We start from the raw sequence: 20,771 nt of genomic DNA, 5'->3' as shown, positions 1-20,771 counted from the left end.
TCTCAGGTAAGGACAAAAATAAAATATTAAAGTTCTTCCTGCAGCAGAGGTTCACTGCGGATCACCCTTCATGATGCATTATGGTAGGTACGCACCTAAAATTATTGGGCTAACTCTCTGGCTAAACTTATACTTAAAGTATGGTTTGGTAAATCAATTAAACTTGATGGGACAATTCATCGGGAAGGAGTAGCTATTGAAAGTAGATAGAGACAAATACAGAGTTTAAGCTGCAGGTACATAGAGAATCATCTTAAAAATTGCATTTTGCATCTCGCCCAAAAGAGACTTTGTCAACTTGGTACAGGCAGAGTTCCATTGTGCGGAAAAACTGACGATTAAAGACTCTTGATCCGAAGGGGTTTTCACCTTACCTTCTTAATGAGCGCGCCATCTGCACTTAAGTACATTTACTCTATACAAAGTACAAGACACAATTTAAAGTACACGTCAACACCAATCATTCTCTCTTTATTAATGGTTACACCTTATAACAAGGTACAAGCAGTAAATGTTTTGGGCCATCTCCAGGCCCCATGTACAAGATTATTAAAATAAAAAGGGTTATCAAACAAAGAGGCAACATTATACAAAAGAACACAGTAAACGGACTACAGGGAGTAAAATATGTAAAGTATAGACTATGAAGAATGACAGGGCAATGATTTTTGATCATTAGTATTTATTGTACAGACATTGCCAAGTCCAGGCAAGTGAATGTCACCTTTGGATCAACATGTTTTTTTGTTAGTTTGTTTTTTATTGCTGAAGGCCAAATTAGACTCGATGTTAGCCCATAGGATGCCATAGTGATGGTGTTGGGCTGGCAGAGCAGAGCTTGGCACTCCAGTCTGGAAAGCTCAGAAAGACGTCAATACTGCACGACCATCCTAAACACCGATAAGGAACTAAGTCCAACATATGCCGTATCGTATACAGTAGAGGACACCATAAACTTTCTCCATTATCAACCTGCTTTGTTTTTTTCTGCACATGTGAATTTCTGAGAAGCCTATTCCTGCATCTCAATGTAAAACTTGTAAAATTCAAGGGTTTGGGTTATAGAAAGCAAGTAAGAACGAATACATTAAATATTTAAATCCAGGACAAAAGTTATTATGTAGTGAATGCTGAAATACAGAAACCAAAGGTCTTTGTAGTTTTGTAGTTGATTCAAAAGTAATTTAGTTAAATAAGTTTAAAGGAGGAAAAAGCTTGAAACTTCAATATATATCTATATGTGGGATTTTATGTAGCGGGGATCTGTGGTAGTCCGAACTCATCCACCAATACACCATCCTGAGGAATAAAACACAGTGTAAGAAAGAACATATAGCAAAGATAGAACAGCTTGGATACACATCATGACAATATGAACAACGACTGGGTGACGGGCTCCACTTTATGAAGTATATGAAAGTTTAGTTATGCAATGCGCTGAAATTGCCACAGCATGAATGTTATATAGTTTCTTTTTGCTGCGTTGAGCAGGGTATACATCTGAACACAATGCTTTCTGTTTTGCCCCATAAATGGGCCAACGTAGAAAGAATTATGTGTATTTTTTTTTTTATAATTGTCTTACTGAAAACCTGCCCAGTTCCCAATTTAATAGCAAAGCAACTTTTGCACTTCTTTGGTGTGAAACTTTTTTTTTTTATAAAGAAATTTAGTAAATAGGACATGTCTATGTTTGTTTTGTTTCTTGTTTATATGTATACTAACTTACTACATATATTAATGGCTACTTTTATATAATAACACATGCAACTTTTGCTCTGTAGCCCCATTACTGCCCATTACCAGGGAGCCAATCAAAACAATTAGCCAAACTGTACTCTAAAATGCTTATCAAGTTAGAAGGTATCCACTGAGGGCCCTAGCAGTTGTATCTGTATGCTAATAGTACATTTTGTTGATGGCAGGATTGCTAGAAGTGTTATAGTTTATAGATCAAGTTCCTCCTTGCTTCACACTGCTAAGAAAAGCCAGGGACATTGGCGACGACGCAGCTTTTCTCAAAAGCAACTGTGTTACCCAAGAATGTGAAATGAACCCACATTCTGTGAATAGGATTGACTATTCTTTAAAAACATGAGCCCAATGATTTCATTTTGAGATGTGTAACTGCAATTGTCTAACAGATTTAACATTACATAAATAAGACGTGTTGTATTAACAGGATATTTTTTATTTTTTTTTAAACTGCGATTTTATTAAAGCATTTGAAATACTTAACCTATTTTGTTTGCCTAGTAGGATGGGGATAAATTTACCTTGTTTTTCGTGTCGCTGGGTACGCCTTCAGGAATAGCTGGTGCGGAGGCAGCTTCATCTAAATAGGAACTGTCATCATCCAGTAGAAGCTCATCACCCAGGGCATCAAGCTCTGCAATCAAGTGCCATACAATCAACACGGGCGACAACATTTCCATCAATGAGCAATCTAGCAGTCGTATAACTAAATATAAGTTTGCTGAATGTTTTATCAAAAAGGATGCAAGGAGCACAAAACAGTGTATATAAACACTGCAATGGCAGAATTATGTAGCCAGTCTTCCACTGGCAGATTCACTAGAGCTGTCAGTTTTAATATACTTTTTTTTTTTCTATGCAAAAAGACTGGCCTGACTGTCCCTTTAAATCCAGATTCAATAGTATTAGGACCTAACCATAGTCTGTCAATGAACTGATCAGGAACGATCTCACACACTTCTTCGTCATCCTATGATATCAGTGTTTTGTCAGCTCTTACCAGCCTCAAGGTCATCTTCATCAATTTCTGGCGTCCCATAGCTACGGCTCAGAGCATCCTGGATTTCGCTTGCATTCTCCATCATGTCTTCCAACTGATCTTGAAGGTCCTGCAAACATAAGAATAATTGTAACCCAATGTAGTGCATGTTAGCTTTGCTTTTTAGGAGGAGACCGTGAAAATTCACTGTTTAAATGTAGTGTCCAAGGGCTGGAAAGGTACAAAGGAGAAAATCCATGAAACTATTTTGTTACTGTGTGGTTTGCTTTTATAAAACAATCCTAGTTTGTGCATTGTATAATATTTCCAGGTGGATGCATATCAGTCATTTGTATGTGTTCTTGTTCTGTTATGCTAGCCCAATCTATTAGCCAAACACCCTGCGGCTCTGCATAGTGTTTCTGGCAGAAGCTCTCTGTAGGGTTCATGGGCTAGTTGGGAAAAGATAGGTTAAAAAAAAATAAAAAATCAAATGACTGTTCCTTACTAAACAGTAGAAGAGAAAAAAAAACGTATTTGGAAAAATACAAACTTAACTTACCTCAATCTGATCAATTTTGACTTGCTTGTATGCCTTCTTCATTTCTTTAGCACCTATTTTCATGGCATCAACCTTAAGATGCAGAATAAATGATCAATAAGATGACTAAAGAAGAGACCCAAAGACAGTACATTTAAGATGATATCATTTTACCGTTGTTTTTGTGTCTTTCAGAGTTTGGATCGTGTAGTTGGCTTGTTCCATGTTAAATGACTGCTGGTTCAGATTATCTCGCTGCTGTTCATACCTGAAGTACATATTTAAAACATTATAGAGTGATCCCATAAATGCACTGATCTTTGTCATTCTTCATCCTATAACGATTGACCTAAAACCTCCTTAAAAACCTAAACACACTTTAAGCTTAAAATTTAAAGTGGGGGTGACCTCGCGCTAGCCATAAAGCTAGCACAATCCCAGAGACATCAATGAAAAGGAATACATGAGCCTTGATGTCAAGGGATTTTAGTCTAGTGTGAATGCTTAACCATCTAATTGTCAATGCTTCATCTCTTATTAAAAAAAAAAAAAATTAAGATTAAAGCCCCAAAAAACTACAGAATTGGATGTCGTTATGGACATTTCTTTGGAGAAACTAATCATACAACTAATGAAATAAATAAAAAATCCAGGAAGCTAAACAATTTATAAATTAATTAAAATAGTTTTTTTTTAAATAGCTGAATCCAAAACTGTGTGCATTATATACAGAGCTCCATGCTCTCACTAGAAGCAGCTGGAAACCAAGCTATATATACCATATTTGCTTGATTATAAGACAATCACCCAAAAATGTGAACATTAATTTAGAAAAAAAAAGAAAAAGCCTGAATATTGTAGACTACCCTATAGGAAAAAAGTTTTACTAGTAAATATTAATTCACATGTAAACTATTTTTCATATTTAATAAAAACTGATTGAGAAAAATGCATTTTTGTGTTTTTATTTCCTTTTATTTGCCAGCCTGCCCCCCCAGTTATGCACATCTACCCCCCCAGATATTCCTTATACCCCCTTGTATGCCACTCTGCCCCCAGAAATGCCATATACCCCCCTATATGCCACTTTGCCCCCTGATATGCCTTATACACCCATATATGCCACTCTGCTCCAGATATGCCTTATACCCCCTATATGCCCTCCTATGCATTCCTAGTCTTGTCCCCCGTGCTCCAGACTCCCTGGGGGCACCCGGTGGACGTCTGCTTGCTGACAACCTCCGCTGCTACCTGGGACTTCTGCCGGGCTTTTATGACTGAGCACTGAAAGGTCACGTCACGCGGGTGCTCCATCATAGAAGCCCCAGCAGAAGTGCCGGGCAGCAGCGGTGGTTGTCTGCGTGCATTGCGCAGACGTCCACTGGGTGCCAGAGAGGAGGATCCAGGTCCCCTGCAGCACTGTGGGGGATCTGGATCTTAGTCTTGTAGTCAGACCTCTATTAGAGGTCAGATTATAAAACGACCTTTGCTGTGTAAAAAAAAAAAAAAAAAAAAAAAAAACCACACAAAAAAAAAACTCCCCTGGCCAGAACAAAATAATGCTTACAGTGCTGTGGAATATGCCGCTATCTAAAACAATAAATAATAATAATAATAATAATAATAATATGCTTCGTCTGGAAGAGGAAATGGCCTGTTTACAGATCTAAATAAGAATCCTCATGTTGAATGAAGTAGATGACTGGCCAGCATACATGAGTATAGTAATTTAAGTAGTCCAAGCATAAGGCTACTTACATTCGTTTTTGTTTCAGCACTCTCATAGCTTTTTGTTTGACCATGTTCTGAAATGAAAAAGAAATTGTTCAGCCCACGTTTCCTGCGTGTACACACACACACCCAAATGCGATGAAATGATTACTTTATGCATTACGCAAACACGTTCAGGAAGCCTTACTAACTTTCACTTAAATATTAAGGTGTCATTTTAAGGTATGAAGGTGTAATATTATCGTTGTCGCATCACGAGGTAGTAAGCAGCGTTTAAAGCTGTAGTTTGTCTATTCAGACAGCTATAGCATAATAAAGCATTTCTCAAATACCCTTTGTGATAAAGGTTTCAACAGAAAAACATTAATGTTGGAATTAAACAAAATATAACGCCATTTAACAAAAGCTACATTTCCAGTTAGACAAAATGTAAATATCACTATTTAGTAGGTTAAGCAAATAACCTCACCAGAGCTACAGTAAGAGTGTTTTACCACACAAAAACAAACTTATAAAGGGGCTTTCTCAGTTTATAAATCAACAGCCTATCAGTGCCTCCTTTTGTGTCACGTGACCTGCAAAAATTGCAAGCGAGGCAAAATTTAAGATGTTTAACCCCTTCGAGACAAAGGCTGATTTTACTTTTTGTACCCTTTGTGACAATGGCCTTTTTAACATTTCTGCGCTGCTTGTGTTTAGCTGTAATTTTCTTCTTTCCCGTTTACTGAACCCACACACATTAGATATTGTTTTTTTCAGGACAAGAAGGGCTTTCTTTAGATGACATTGTTTTGATTGTATCATATTATTTACTATTAAAAAAATTATAAAATATGGTGAAAAATTTAGAAAAAAATGACTGTTTCTAACTTTTAGTTGAAAAATCTTTTACTCATCTATAAAAGGTAATGAAAAAACCTGCTAAATAGATTCTACTATTTGTCCTGAGTTTAGAAATACCCAATGTTTTTATGTTTTTTTGCTTTTTTCTACCCATTATGGGGCAATAAGTACAGGTAGCGTTTTGCTATTTCAAAGCCATTTTTTCCAAATCTGGTAATTCTTCCCCCCATGTGCCATTTCGGGTATCTTTGAACCCGGCCAATGCAATTTACCCCATCAAGTCATATATTTTTGAAAACTAGACAGCCCAGGGTATTCCAAATGCTAGTATTTTAACTCTTTCCATGCACCATATCTACCACCAGTCTTTGTCAAACTTTATGGTAGTCATTTTTTTGCATTTGTTTTGTCATACACATTTTACTTCAGGTATGAATTAAAATGTTCTAGTTTATGTCACTATCACAAAACACCCCAATATGTGTTCAGCAACATCTCCTGAGCGCAGCGATACCCCACATGAATGATTTTGCCTGGCTGTTTGGGGGCAAAAGGGCCACATTTGGGGCATGCGCATTTTTCAATGTTGAACTTTGGCATTTGGGGATCCACTGCCCATGCCCTATTTGGTACATCTTTGAGCCGGGCCATTTCAGTGTGCCCAATAAACCCATATATTTTTGAAAACTAGACACCCCAGGGTATTTCAAATGCTAGTATTTTAACTCTTTCCATGCACCATATCTACCACCAGTCTTTGTCAAACTTTGTGGTAGTCATTTTTTTGCATTTGGTTTTCCACACACATTTTAATTCAGGTATGAATTAAAATGTTCTCGTATATGTCACTATCACAAAACACCCCAATATGTGTTCAGCAACATCTCCTGAGTACAGCGATACCTCACATGAATGATTTTGCCTGGCTGTTTTGGGGCAAAAGGGCCACATTTGGGGCATGCGCTTTTTTCAATGTTGAACTTTGGCATTTGGGATCCACTGCCCATGCCCCATTTGGTACATCTTTGAGCCGGGCCATTTCAGTGTGCCCAACAAAACCATATATTTTTCAAAACTAGACACCACAGGGTATTTTAAATGCTGGTATTTTAACTCTTTGCATGCACATATTTTACCACCAGCATTTTTTCAAAGTTTGCAGTAATATTTTTGTGTGTGTATTTTTCCCACACACACCTACTTTATGTATGAATTTACAGCTCCTGGTATATGCCGCTGTCACACGACACCCCATAATGTGTTCAGCAACATCTCCTGAGTGCAGTGATACCCCACATGCATGGGTGTGTCATTTTTTGGGGGAACTAAAAGGCCACATTTGGTACGTGTGCATTTTTCTAATTGGAAATTAGATGTGTGGCCATCCTTCCCCCCGTGTTAATTGGGACGTTGTTGAACCTGGCCCATTCAATTTACCCCATCAAATCATACATTTTTTAAAAGTAGACACCCCATGGGCATTTAATATGCCAGTATTTTAACTCTTTCCATGCGAGAATTGTTTTAAGCTAATATGCTAATTTTAGGACTTGCTCACAAAAATATATTTTTTATATATATATATATATTTTTTTTTAAAAAATTTAACATTTTTTTTCAACTTGGAGGTTCCCCTGATAGTGACATCAGTGGGAAATGATTTTTACATTTTACTGTTTTTTTACTATTTTTTTCTAATTATTATTAATTTTATTTTTTAATTTATTTTTACTAATCACACTGTGATTAGAAAGCTGGGCTCCATTGACTTGCATGGTGAATGCAGTACCTGTATTCAACCTGCAAGTGGAGCCAAAGTTCTCTAGATGGTCTGGACTATCTAGCGAACTTTTAAAATTTGTGGTTCCTGTTACAGGATGGCGGCCATCTTCCTTGATGGCGAAGATTGCCGGCAGCTGCGGCTGTGACCGCTCTCCGGAGCGGTCACAGCCCATCAAAAGGTTAGTGTTTGGTGTCGCTGGATGCCTCCTGATCGAGGCATTCCAGCGACACCATTTAAGTTTAGGAGGCGATCGTCGATCGCCTCCTAAACGCTTTTAAAACGGGCGTCCGCCGCCATACAAAGTATGGCGGATGTTGACGCCCCGTGGAGGGGCCAGAGATGGCCCCTTCGTGCCGATCGCGGCGTTGCTGAATGCCTCGAGGTCGAGGCATTCAGCAACGCTTTTTGGGTGCAGAAAGCGATAGTAGATCGCTTTCTGCACCCGTTTAAAGACGTGCCGGTCCTGGCACGTCATTTGTCGTAAAGCACATGCTTTTCCGTGCCGTGCCAGGACCGGCAATTGTCATTAAGGGGTTAAAGAATTATTTTGGTTTGGGTATTCAACAGAAGTATGTTTTATTGACTTTAAATAAGGGCAAATAGTTAATATTAGATAGAAATTACAATAAACATGTTATGTATACAGCTGTGACCTCATAATTACTATATCTGCTGATAATGAGCTCACCTACGTGACATTAAGGCGGTAGAACCCGCCATCTTCACAATATATCCCAGCACAACTGTTTTCCCATTGATTGTCATTTAGTAATATGGTTTTTGGTTGGGGATTTAACCCCTGCCATTCTACAATAAAACCATAAAATAAATGCCTTCAAAATGCAGAATCATTTCCACTGTGACATCTGTCTAAATCAAATATTTCTGTCCTATGATTAAAAATGGAACTCTCCTCCTTTCCCAAATTTCTGAGAACAGTCCTCAGATTTTGTATTTTGTATTTATTTTACCAGCATATCTGTCAACTGAATCTGAACGTCTGCATACTTTTCTTTTTTGTAAGCAGAACAGGTCTTGCAATCACTAACCAACACCCACTTATTCAGCTATGAGGTATGTCAGTCACCTGACGGCTTACAAGCTAGTCACACACAGTCTTCTTCTGGCACAGTGTGATTACCTCTTATTCCTGGTATGACACACTAACACAAATAGGAGTCTTTACTGAATTAAACTACACAGCCTTACAACGACATAATCGGTTTGAATTAACTGTATGAGAGTTTATTATTAAATAGGTGGAGCCTAGATGGAGAAGGAATAAACATTCAGATTTTAGAGCTTCTCTAAATCCAAGGAGACATCTGATTGTTTTTTGGAAACACAAAATCTGCAAGGGATACAGTGGAGCAAGTATTTAGTCAGCAACCAACTGTGCAAGTTCTCCCAAAGATGAGAGAGGCCTGTAATTTTCACCATAGGTACACTTCAACTATGAGAGACAGAATGAGACAACAAAGTCCATAAATCACATTGTCTAAAGAATTCATTTGCAAATTATGGTGGAAAATAAGTATTTGGTCAATAACAAAAGTTCATATCAATACTTTGTTATATACACTTTGTTGGTTCACAAGGTTTTCACGCACTGTTGCTGGTATTTTGGACCATTCCTCCATGCAGATCTCCTCTAGAGCAGTGATGTTTTGGGGCTGTCTATGGGGTTGATATCTGGAGACTGGCTAGGCCACTCCAGGACCTTGAAATGCTTCTTACGAAGCTACTCCTTCGTTGCCCGGACGGTGTGTTTGGGATCACTGTCATGCTGAAAGACCCAGCCACGTTTCATCTTCAATGCCCTTGCTGATGGAAAGAGGTTTTCACTCAAAATCTCTCGATACATGGCCCCATTCAGTCTTTCCTTTACACGGATCAGTCGTCCTGGTCCTTTGCAGAAAAACAGCCCCAAAGCATGATGTTTCCACCCCCATGCTTCACCGTAGGTATGGTGTTCTTTGGATGCAACTCAGCATTCTTTCTTCTCCAAACACGACGAGTTGCGTTTCTACCAAAAAGTTCTACCTTGGATTCATCTGACCATATGACATTCACCCAATCCTCTTCTGGATCATCCAAATGCTCTCTAGCAAACTTCAGACGGGCCCGGACATGTACTGGCTTAAGCAGGGGGACACGTCTGGCAGTGCGTGATTTGAGTCCCTGGCGGCGTAGTGTGTTACTGATGGTAGCCTTTGTTACTTTGGTCCCAGCTCTCTGCAGGTCATTCACTAGGCCCCCTCTGTGTGGTTCTGGGATTTTTGCTCACCGTTCTTGTGATCATTTTGACACCACGGGGTGAGATCTTGCGTGGAGCCCCAGATCGAGGGAGATTATCAGTGGTCCTGTATGTCTTCTATGTTTGAATAATTGCTCCCACGGTTGATTTCTTCACACCTAGCTAGTTGCCTATTGCAGATTCAGTCTTCCCAGCCTGGTGCAGGTCTACAATTTTGTTTCTGGTGTCCTTCGACAGCTCTTTGGTCTTGGCCATAGTGGGGTTTGGAGTGTGACTGTTTGAGGTTGTGGACAGGTGTCTTTTATACTGATAACAAGTTCAAACAGGTGCCATTAATACAGGTAACGAGTGGAGGACAGAGGAGACTCGTAAAGAAGATGTTACAGGTCTGTGAGAGCCAGATATCTTGCTTGTTTGTAGGTGACCAAATACTTATTTTACCGAGGAATTTACCAATAAATTCATTAGAAATCCTTCAATGTGATTTCCTGTATTCTTCCCCCCCCCCCCCATTCTGTCTCTCATAGTTGAAGTGTACCTATGGTGAAAATTACAGACCTTTCATCTTTTTAAGTGGGAGAACTTGCACAATTGGTGGCTGACTAAATAAATACTTTTTTGCCCCACTGTATAATACCCTATATGAATACAATATATAATCGTTATCTGGGTTAGGTGGTTTGGTGATGCAGTAACAAAAAAAAGGTGAAAAAGAAAAACAATATGCATGGGTTACTGCTAATAAATATATAATTAAACTCTTAAAATACCATATTGCTTGCCAAGCATCACACGGGTTAAGTATTAATTACTGTATAGACTTTGTTGGGGGGTTGTGTGCGCCAGCCTTTGGTTAGGTAGAGCTGTATTAAGCCAATGGAAGATCTGCCATGTCGGCTTTCTGTCGGCCATGGCCACCCACTAATATCCATATGCACACAGGGTTGCTATTAATGTGATAATCGAACAGAAAACCCCATGTATATGACATAGCAATGTTTTTCTGACTTAAGTTATAATGGGACCCGAAGGAGTCTTATTCATAAAAACACTGTATGGTTTTGTTACTCGACAAAAGTAAATGCTGATGGATCTGCCACACAAAAATAATGGCAGTGTAGTATAAAGCCTTGGATCCTTCAAATAAAAGTACAGCGTCTATCAAGAAGATACTTTAAATTGGTAATTTAGTCAGAAAAGAGATTTTTGTAATAATGAAATTAGTGAAATAGCTAGGCACAAAAAAATAAGATTTTTCTATGTTTGCACTTATTTGCATAGTTTTATTTTCTTTATTAATTTATCTATACAGAGGGTAATTTATACCCGGGCAGCAGCTCATTATGTAAATGCCTATTTGTGTTACTTTAGACGCTAGAATTAAAACAAAAAAAAATCCCCAAAAAGTTCCCCATTAAATCACATTTCTAAAATGATTAACGTATATTCTCTTGTAATATTTCTTTTCTTATTCTTCCAAGAGACGTAAAGTTTGTAATTTACATCGACATTTCGTTTCCACAACCACAGACTAAATGTATACCTTGGACGGTCCTTCCCTCATCTTCTTCATCTGATCCTTGTACTTCACCAATTCTGCATCAAGCCGCGCAATTTTCTTGTCAATGGATTCTGCTCTGCCGTCAACCTTTGGCATAAAACAAAAACCATTTCAGCATTCTGAAACACTATATACAGTTCAAAGGTTTGGGGTCACTTAGCCGTTTTCATGGAAAACAAGGACATTTATAGTGTAACATAGTTACAAAAAGGTTTTCTAAAGATCAATTAGTTTTTTAAACTTAAACTTGGACTAGCGAACACAACGTGCCATTGGAACACAGGAGTGATAAAGGGCCTTTGTACGCCTATGAAGAACTTCCATTAAATATCACCCTTTCCAGCTACAATAATCAATTACAACATTAACAACGTCTACACTGTATTTCTGATACATTTCCTGTTATTTTAATGGACACAATGTGCTTTTCTTTCAAAAACATGGACATTTCTAAGGGACCCCAAACTTTTGAACAGTAGTGTCTCTCATATATATATATATATTGGAGTGTTGGCGGAACAACAACATTGCTCCACAGCACTAGCATTCTGGAACAGTCTAACAACAATTTGTATAAAATGAAAAGGGTAGTTTTCACTTTATAAACCTGTTTTTCCCGCTAGAATTTAGAGTGCATTGTGTATCTACTGTACTATGTATCAGAGGCCGGGGGACCCGGCTGTGTTTAGCCTCTGTGATAAACGGATTCAGTCACAAATAGCCTGAGGTAAAATGTCCCAGGAACTGAAACAAAGCAATGCAATGGTTTATTGATGTGTCAATGCAACATAATTGGGCCTGCTGCCTCGTAATGAGCGGATGAGGTAAATGACAACAGGAAAAACAGGCAGACAACATGGGCCCAATGTTCTATCTATCCTGTCAAGTCATCTTGTTGGTTTTGAGAACAAACACCAGAACTTGTTTAGTATCAGAAATAACAGTGTTATGGATTTCCGTTAATAACTAAAGTAAGTGACAATAGGTAGGAATGTCCACATACCTAGTGCCGTTAATGGGAAATAATACATTTAATGCTATGTATCCAGGTAACGTTTAAAGCTCTCTCTATTTACATATAGGATATATCACAGTGGGGCAGAGTCATGTGACCCAATCACAGGGAAGCAGGAAGTGCTAACACTATCCTATATTTCTATGCTAACTAACCCGATAGAAATTATAATTCTGAATTATTATTATCTTATATATATATATATATATATATAAATCATGACAATACACAAACCGTTCAAAGTAACAGCCAGGTAATCGCTAGTGGCAGGCAAATGACTTTGGCCACCAGAATAAAGCTCCACTTGCCATTCAGAGAAGCAGTGATAATGAAGGGAGGCTTCACATTCCAAGATGTTTTGTGGCCAGTATGTACTGTACATACCGACCTAAATCTGGCCTACATTATACGCCAGATCTATATATATATATATATAGGGGCCAAAGGCTCTGTCTGACATTGGATCTGCTTGCGAGCTCTCTTATGTCATGTACAGTGCCGGTATACGGTGCCCGATCTGTATCCTATTGTGCTGTATAACCCCCCACTCGGTCACTTACATTCCCGATGCAGTCTGTCAGGCTCGGGGCAGGCACTTTAGGCTTCGACTTCCCAAAGATCCTGTTCATTTTTAACGGTCGGTATAAAGCGTCTGTGACTCCGATACGGGAGGCCGCCCGATATCTAGACTCCGATGTGTTCCCACCGTGACGTAAACCCGGAAGCAACACACCGAAACTGTGGTCAGGCCGGCCTAGTGACGTCACTGAATCCCGTGACCCAGCCTCCGTAGGTACGTCACAATAGTGGCTCTTGCTCTTCCACATTCGGATGTCAGTCTGGAGCACTGGGCGGGATCACAGGGGATCCGCCTTCTCAACGGACAGGCTAGTTACTGCCACCTAGTGGGAGCTATAGGTTATGTCAATGAGACTATCCTGTTTATCTAGCCCCAAAGTGTTCTTATGTTACATTGACTCCCAGTGCCACTCAATTTCATCCCAAGTGCCACTCAATTTCACCCCAACTGCCGCTCTTTAGTCCAGCACCTTTTATTGGTCCAACAAGGAAAGAGATGTAAAGTCACCTAAGCCTTTAGGACTTCTGATGTTCCTTTTATTTTTTGTAATTACTATCGTCAGTATAAAAAAATGTTTTCATAAATATTGTGCTGTTTCTTTTTAAAGGTTTTACATAAAATAATGGTTTTAGGCAGCTGCATATTATTCATTTGTATCTGTTTTAGCATCTTAGCTTGCTGTAAGCAATAGAATAGCTCGGTCTTTATCACCCAATAGTCACCATAAACATCTATGGAAAAATTGACTTAATCGGCATTGCTTTAAAGAAACAGCTGAAAATAAAGAAGTCACCCAAACAGTACTGCAGGTACAGGTAAAGCAGGGGCCGGCTAGGTGTCTATACCCGGATACCGGTGTCTTTCAACACAATTTCGGCTGTCTGTCACTGAATTGGGAGATCATTGATCTACTTGTAACTGGGCCAAAATTAAGGGAGCGTGAGTTCAGTTCCTATAGACCTCTGTTATAGTGCTCCCTCTCATCATATGCCCTCTAGTGATACTGAGGGCCGGGATATGATGTCATATCCTGGCGCTCAACACTGAAGCAGCTGAAGCTAACACATGAGGAAGAGCTGAAACGGAGGTCTGAAGAAACAGATCTCACACTCCCACCACAGGACAAACAAGGTTGCATGAAAAAGAAAGGAGACATGGAAAGGAAAGAGATAGGTAGAAAAGGGAGAGGTAGGGAGAAAAAGGATATATAGGTAGAAAGGAAAGGGATAATGAAGAGATAATGAGCAAGATGAGAGATATTGAAAAAGGGAAGATATGGGGAAAGGGGGGAGATAATGAGAAGAAATGGGGAGAAAGAGAAGAGTTGGAGGAAAAGAGGAGAAATGGGAGAGGTATGGAGAAAGGGAAGAGATGAGGAAATGGCAAGATAGGGAGAAAGTGGAGTATGGGTAGGCATGTGTATGGGCAGGCACACATGTAACATGCTATCGACCCACTAGAGACCTGTCGGTGCATGTGTGCTGTGAGAACATATTTTTCTGCATATCTGCAAATATGATGATCAGTTGTTTAAGAATGATGTGAAATGCAGCGCTAATTGAAAAATAATAGTTATAACATATTACCCCAAACATCAGACAGAACGAATGTTGAGGTAAAACAGGAACTCAGTTTTAATTAAAAAAACCCACTGGCCTTAAAACAGTACAAGAGGGTAATTTACATACAACAGTCTACCCTGAAAGGCTTAGGTCAAAGAATTCTTCTTACAGGTAAGAAGTGTCAGCAAGGGAAAATGAAACACACAAGGACAAGGGTCAAATTGTGATCGCTAGATGACTGGGTCAGAGCATCTCCAAAACTGCAGCTCTTGTGGGAGTGTTCCCAGTCTGCTGTGGTCAGTACCTATCAAAAGTGGTCCAAGGAAAAAAAAAAACAGTGAACCAGCAACAGGGTCATGATGCACGTGGGAGAAGAAGGCTGGCCCATGTGGTCAAATCCAACAGACAAAGTACTATAGCTAAAATTGCTGAAAAAGTTAGAAAGGTGTCAGAATACACAGTGAATCGCAGTTTGTTGCGTATGGGTCTGGATAGCCAGAGACCAGTCAGAGTGCCCATGCTGACCCCTGTCCACTGCCGAAAGGGCCTACAATAGGCACATCAGCATAAGAACTGGACCACAGAGCTATGGAAAAAGGTGGCCTGGTCTGATGAATCACATTTTCTTTTACATCACGTGGATGGCCGGTGCATGTGTGTGGCTTACTTGAAGAACACATGGCACCAGGATGCATCCATGGAGGCCCCACTTTACAAGTTACAGGACTTAAAGGACCTTCTGCAAATGCCTGTGCCAGATACCACAGCACACCCTCAGAGGTCTAGTGGAGTCAATGCCTTGACTGGCCAAGGCTGTTTTGGCAGCAAAAGGGGGACTTACACATTATTAGGCAGGTGGTCATAATGTTATGGCTGATCGATGTATATGCCCTTTATGCCCCAAACATGATTTATTCACCTTTCTATTTTGTTTCTCTCTGTTACTTATCAGAATGCTATCATAGGGGGTGATTTTAATCGGTCTGATTTGATCCTTACTTGGATAGGATGTGACAATCTACGGGGATGCAGATCCGTCTAAATGCATCTCTTTGTTTATCCGTACATTGAACTTGTTTTTACCCTTGGAGGACCCTACACAGAAAGAGCACACACATGTATCTAGAGTCCACCACACAGTAACATGAATATGTTCACACTAACATACTAATAATATACTTGCATACACAATAGTAAACTTACAGTATCTCACAAAAGTGAGTACACCCCTCACATTTTTGTAATCATTTTATTATATCTTTTTATGTGACAATACTGAAGAAATGACACTCTGCTACAATGTAGTGAGTGTACAGCCTGTATAACAGTGTAACAGTGTAAATTTGCTGTCCCCTCAACATTTGGGAAATAGATGTATGAGTGCTGCCAGCATTGCTGCAGAGGTTGAAGGGAGGTGGTCAGCCTGTCAGTGCTCAGACCATATGCAATTGGTCTGCATGCAGTGGCGTCGGCAGGGGGGGGCCAGAGGGGGCCATGGCCCCCCCTAAATCATGCTGTGCCCCCCGGTGTGCCCCCCCAATTGAAACGCCGTCTTTTTTTTTTTTTTTTTAATAGATCCGGAGGAGAGAGAGGCGCCGAGCGGTCGCTGAGGAATAAGTTCTCAGCGACCGTTCGGCACCTCTCACTCTTTTCCGCGACCGCGAGGCCTCTGCCTTGGTCGCAGTGCCGGCATTTCAAGCCGAGCGCCGGTATATGATGTCATATCCGGCGCTCAGCAATGAAGCCGCGCACACTGCGGCAGAACCAGGAAGACAGAGACCTCGCGATCCCGCCGCTGGACTTCTACAAGCCCAAGGTAAGTGAACTTCAAAGGGGGGGGAGGAGGGTAGAAAGTTAGGAGGGGGTTAGAGAGTGAAAAGAGGTAGATAGGAAGTGAGAAGAGGTAGATAGGGATACATTGGGAGGGAGAGAGGGGGTAGATAGGATAGATTGGGAGGGAGAGGGGGTAGTTAGGATAGATTGGGAGGGAGAGGGGGTAGTTAGGATAGATTGGGAGGGAGAGGGGGTAGTTAGGATAGATTGGGAGGGAGAGGGGGTAGTTAGGATAGTTTGGGAGGGAGAGGGAGATATTAACATATATTGGCAGCAGGGGCTAATATTAATATTAATTGGCAGCAGGGTCTAGTATTTATATTCATATTGGCAGCAGGGTCTAGTATTTATATATATATCGGCAGCAGGGGCTAATATTAATATATATTGGCTGCAGGGGCTAAGTTTATATATATATATTGGCTGCAGGGACTAATAATATATATTGGCAGTAGGGGCTAATATTAATATATACTGGTAGCAGGGTCAAATATTAATATATATCGGCAGCAGGGTATAATTTTTATGTATATCGGCAGCAGGGTATAATATAAGTATATATCCGCAGCAGGGGCTAATATCAATATATATCCGCAGCAGGGGTTAATATTAATATATATCAGAAGCAGGGTGTAATATTTCTATATATTGTCATCAGCAGGGGCTAATATTAAAGAATGAGAAATAACTGCCTAACGTGTGTGTATATATGTGTGTATATATATATATATATATATATATATATATATATATATAGTGTATATGTACCGTTTTATAATTGGCCCCCATACTTTGGTTCCTGGCCCCCCATGTGCCCCCCCTAAATATGAAAGCTGGAGACGCCACTGTCTGCATGGCTGCCGTCCCAGAAGAAAGCCTCTTCTAAAGATAATGCACAAGAAAGCCCGCAAACAGTTTGCTGAAGACAAGCAGACTAAGGACATGGATTACTGGAACCATGTCCTGTGGTCCGATGAGACCAAGATAAACTTATTTGGTTCTGATGGTGTCAAGCGTGTGTCGCCAGCAACCAGGTGAGGAGTACAAAGACAAGTGTGTCTTGCCTACAGTCAAGCTTGGTGGTGGGAGTGTCATAGCCTGGGCCTGCATGAGTGCTGCTGGCACTGCGGAGCTACAGTTTATTGAGGGAACCATGATATACTGAAGCAGAGCATGATCCTCTCCCTTTGGAGACTGGGCCGCAGGGCAGTATTCCATAACATAACAACCCCAAACACACCTCCAAGACGACCACTGCCTTGCTAAAGAAGCTGAGGGTAAAGGTGATGGACTGACCAAGCATGTCTCCAGACCTAAAACCTATTGAGCATCTGTGGGGCATCCAACGGAAGGTGGGGGAGCGCAAAGTCTGTAACATCCACCAGCTCCGTGATGTTGTCATGGATGAGTGGAAGAGGACTCCAGTGGCAACCTGTGAAGCTCTGGTGAACTCCACAGCCAAAAGGGTTAAGGCAGTGCTGGAAAATAATGGTGGGCACACAAAATATTGACACTTTGGGCCCAATTTGGACATTTCCACTTAGTGGGGTACTCACTTTTGTTGCCAAGGTTTAGACATTAATGGCTGTGTGTTGAGTTATTTTGAGGGGACTGCAAATGTACACTGTTATACGGGCTGTACACTCACTACTTGTAGAAGAGTGTTATTTCTGTGTTTCAGTGTTGTCACATGAAAAGATATAATAAAATATTTACAAAAATGTGAGGGGTGTACTCACTTTTGTGAGATACTGTTCTTACAAACACAGTAACATACTTACACACACACTAACACACACTTTTGTTGGCCCAGGAGGGAAGTGAGTTCATAATAGCCTAGTCTGGGCAGAGTTGACTACCTTCGCATACGCAGTTTTGAACCACATCCAGTGATTATGGAGTACTTGTTCTATGATTAAATATGAATTCTGGACCTTCTGCTTTGGTGTCTCCAATATATATAAAATACATTTCTAACACTATCAAATCTTTTGCAATTATATAATATGTAAAGCACATAAGAGCAGAAAATGTTTCTCATTTTAATATATTTGTAAGGTTCTAGCTAACCTTTAAATTGTTAAATCACTAGATATATTTTTGTAAGTTTTTAAATCACTACAGTTTCCTTGAAATTATTTGTATTATTGATATACCACTTAAACCCAAACCATAATGCTGCATTGAAATAGTTAACCCAAACTTTAACTTCCTTCCGAGGAAGTGCTTTTTAAACATCTCTTGACCAACACATTTTCCCAGAACAGTTCTCTGTCACAACAGCCTGTTTCCTTCTTTCATTTCAGATTCAATGTGCTAGAAAATATATACTACAACTTAGAATGGATTGGAGTATCATTATAATTGCATCCCTACTTCTCTCACCATGCTGCTGCTTACAGGACTGCAAGTACTACCTAAGTCGTAAGTCATATTTGAAAAATATATATTTTTGTACATCATCTAGACTAACACGCACAGAGTAGAAATTTATACTTACACATTCATACAGTAACATACTTACAGGCACAGCCACACTAACATAGCTATACTATACATACTAACACACAATAGCATACTTACACACACTAACATACTAATATACTTACACACAGTAACATACTTGCCCACACAAACATTAACATAACTACACATACTAACACAAATACATACAGTGACATTCTCATAAACACTAATACTGGACCCACACACACCTACCTTTATCGGCCGAAGAGGGAAGTTGGCTCATCTGCTACCCCACGGCCACTTTTGAAGTCTGGGATAAATGGGCAGACTAGATGGGATGAATGGGTTTTATATGCTGTCAAATTCTATGTTAACAAATGACTGTCTGTGGGTAATTAAATGGGCAGAAGAACCATATTCAATGCCAGATTACTTTACTCTATATATCTTTGTAATTGATTGTGAGTTAGATCCTGTTACAGCTTCTCATCATAAGTGTCGGATAATAAATTTAGGGAATTTAAACACTCATGGGACAGGCACAAAGCCATCCTGAATCTAAGACTAGACCAAGGACTGATTAAGATCTGAGTCTTTACATTAAGAAAAAGGGGCAGACTTTATGAGCTGAATGGCTCTTATCTGCCATAAAATTCTATGTTTCTGATGAGCTGTATCGCAGTTTGCTTGTTTTCCTTGGTTATTCATTTTCCATTCTCTGGCATATAACCCATTCCTTCATTTGTACCTCTTTTCCAACTGATTTGCCTCCAGCTCCACTTATGTTTCTTGCATTCAGATTAAATCCTGGACTGATTTATTTTGTTGTCCTCTATACCTATATATCATATGTATCTGCTGTGCTGGCATCACATCTGAAATATCAGGTCACTTAAAATGGTTTAAGATCTGGTTTAAGGGCAGGTTAAATAAACATTTTCACTTCCTATTCTACATGCAACTGGATGTGACAGAGTAATATTAATGATTCCATTGTTGGACTTTCCTGAACAAACAAAAAAATGCTAAAAGTTTCGAACAGTTTCAATCATGATTACAAACTGAGTTTACAAAACGTGTTATATGTCCAGGCAGTGGAAGAATCCTCTGAAACCTAAGCTGTTGACATGGCTTTCATGATCCCTAAAACACTGTGTATTAATGTAACATATCTTTTTCCAAAAAAAGAAGAGGATGTCCCCCATAAACATGCAACCCTCCTACTTTATTCAGTTCTTCAGCTAGGGTAACCGCCTGTGATTATAAATCGTAAAAGAAAGTAAAAACTTTTTAACTTTATTGTTTTTTTTTAATTATTATTTATTTAACATATATTGAATGAACCTAAATTTTGCAAAGTGAATGTATGTTATCTGTACAATATTAATTATGGCCCATATTATGCAGATAACTTGATTGTATTGAGTAAGACTATGACTTTAAAACATTTTATACACACATATATATGGTATATATATATATATATATATATATATATATACATATGTAAAATGTTCTAAAGTCACTTTCTTACTCAATACAGTAATTTGCTTTTATTTATCGCAGTGCAGTTTATAATAAACTTTATACAGAAATCATGTAATGCCATAATAACTACTCAAACTCAGACTCGTGTTATATATTAAAAGGTCGTAAGGAAGGAGTATTTCGCTATGATCGCCATATGAGATACCAACTCACATACTATGATGCTAAAGTTACGTGCCAGCAAGATTTTGGGGCAGCATTAGCAACCCGTGAACAGCTTTTGAAAGCATTGCAGTCTGGTCTTGAAGAGTGTCGGGCAGGTTGGATAACGTCCGCAGAGGTGGCTTACCCTAGGATTAACAAACATTGGAACTGCG

General features: G+C 39.5%; 1 protein-coding gene across 1 annotated transcript; it reads right to left on the bottom strand.

Annotated features, from left to right (window-relative positions):
• Nucleotides 1-1,248: 1,248 nt before the first annotated feature.
• Nucleotides 1,249-13,094, bottom strand: CHMP5 (charged multivesicular body protein 5). Its single transcript, XM_089482272.1, has 8 exons — nucleotides 13,026-13,094; nucleotides 11,433-11,537; nucleotides 5,034-5,080; nucleotides 3,450-3,543; nucleotides 3,297-3,368; nucleotides 2,756-2,864; nucleotides 2,277-2,389; nucleotides 1,249-1,299 (listed from the first exon to the last, which is right to left on the bottom strand). Exons 1-8 carry the CDS (start codon nucleotides 13,092-13,094, stop codon nucleotides 1,249-1,251), a joined length of 660 nt encoding a protein of 219 aa, XP_089338398.1.
• Nucleotides 13,095-20,771: the final 7,677 nt, after the last annotated feature.

This window comes from Sceloporus occidentalis, unplaced genomic scaffold, assembly GCF_023333645.1.
Source record: "Sceloporus occidentalis isolate IW3139 unplaced genomic scaffold, rSceOcc1.0.p SCAF_18, whole genome shotgun sequence".
In the NCBI taxonomy this organism is placed as follows: Eukaryota; Metazoa; Chordata; class Lepidosauria; order Squamata; family Phrynosomatidae; genus Sceloporus; species Sceloporus occidentalis.
Note: the sequence above shows the minus strand (reverse complement) of the source record. Positions and strands in the feature narration are given on the sequence as shown.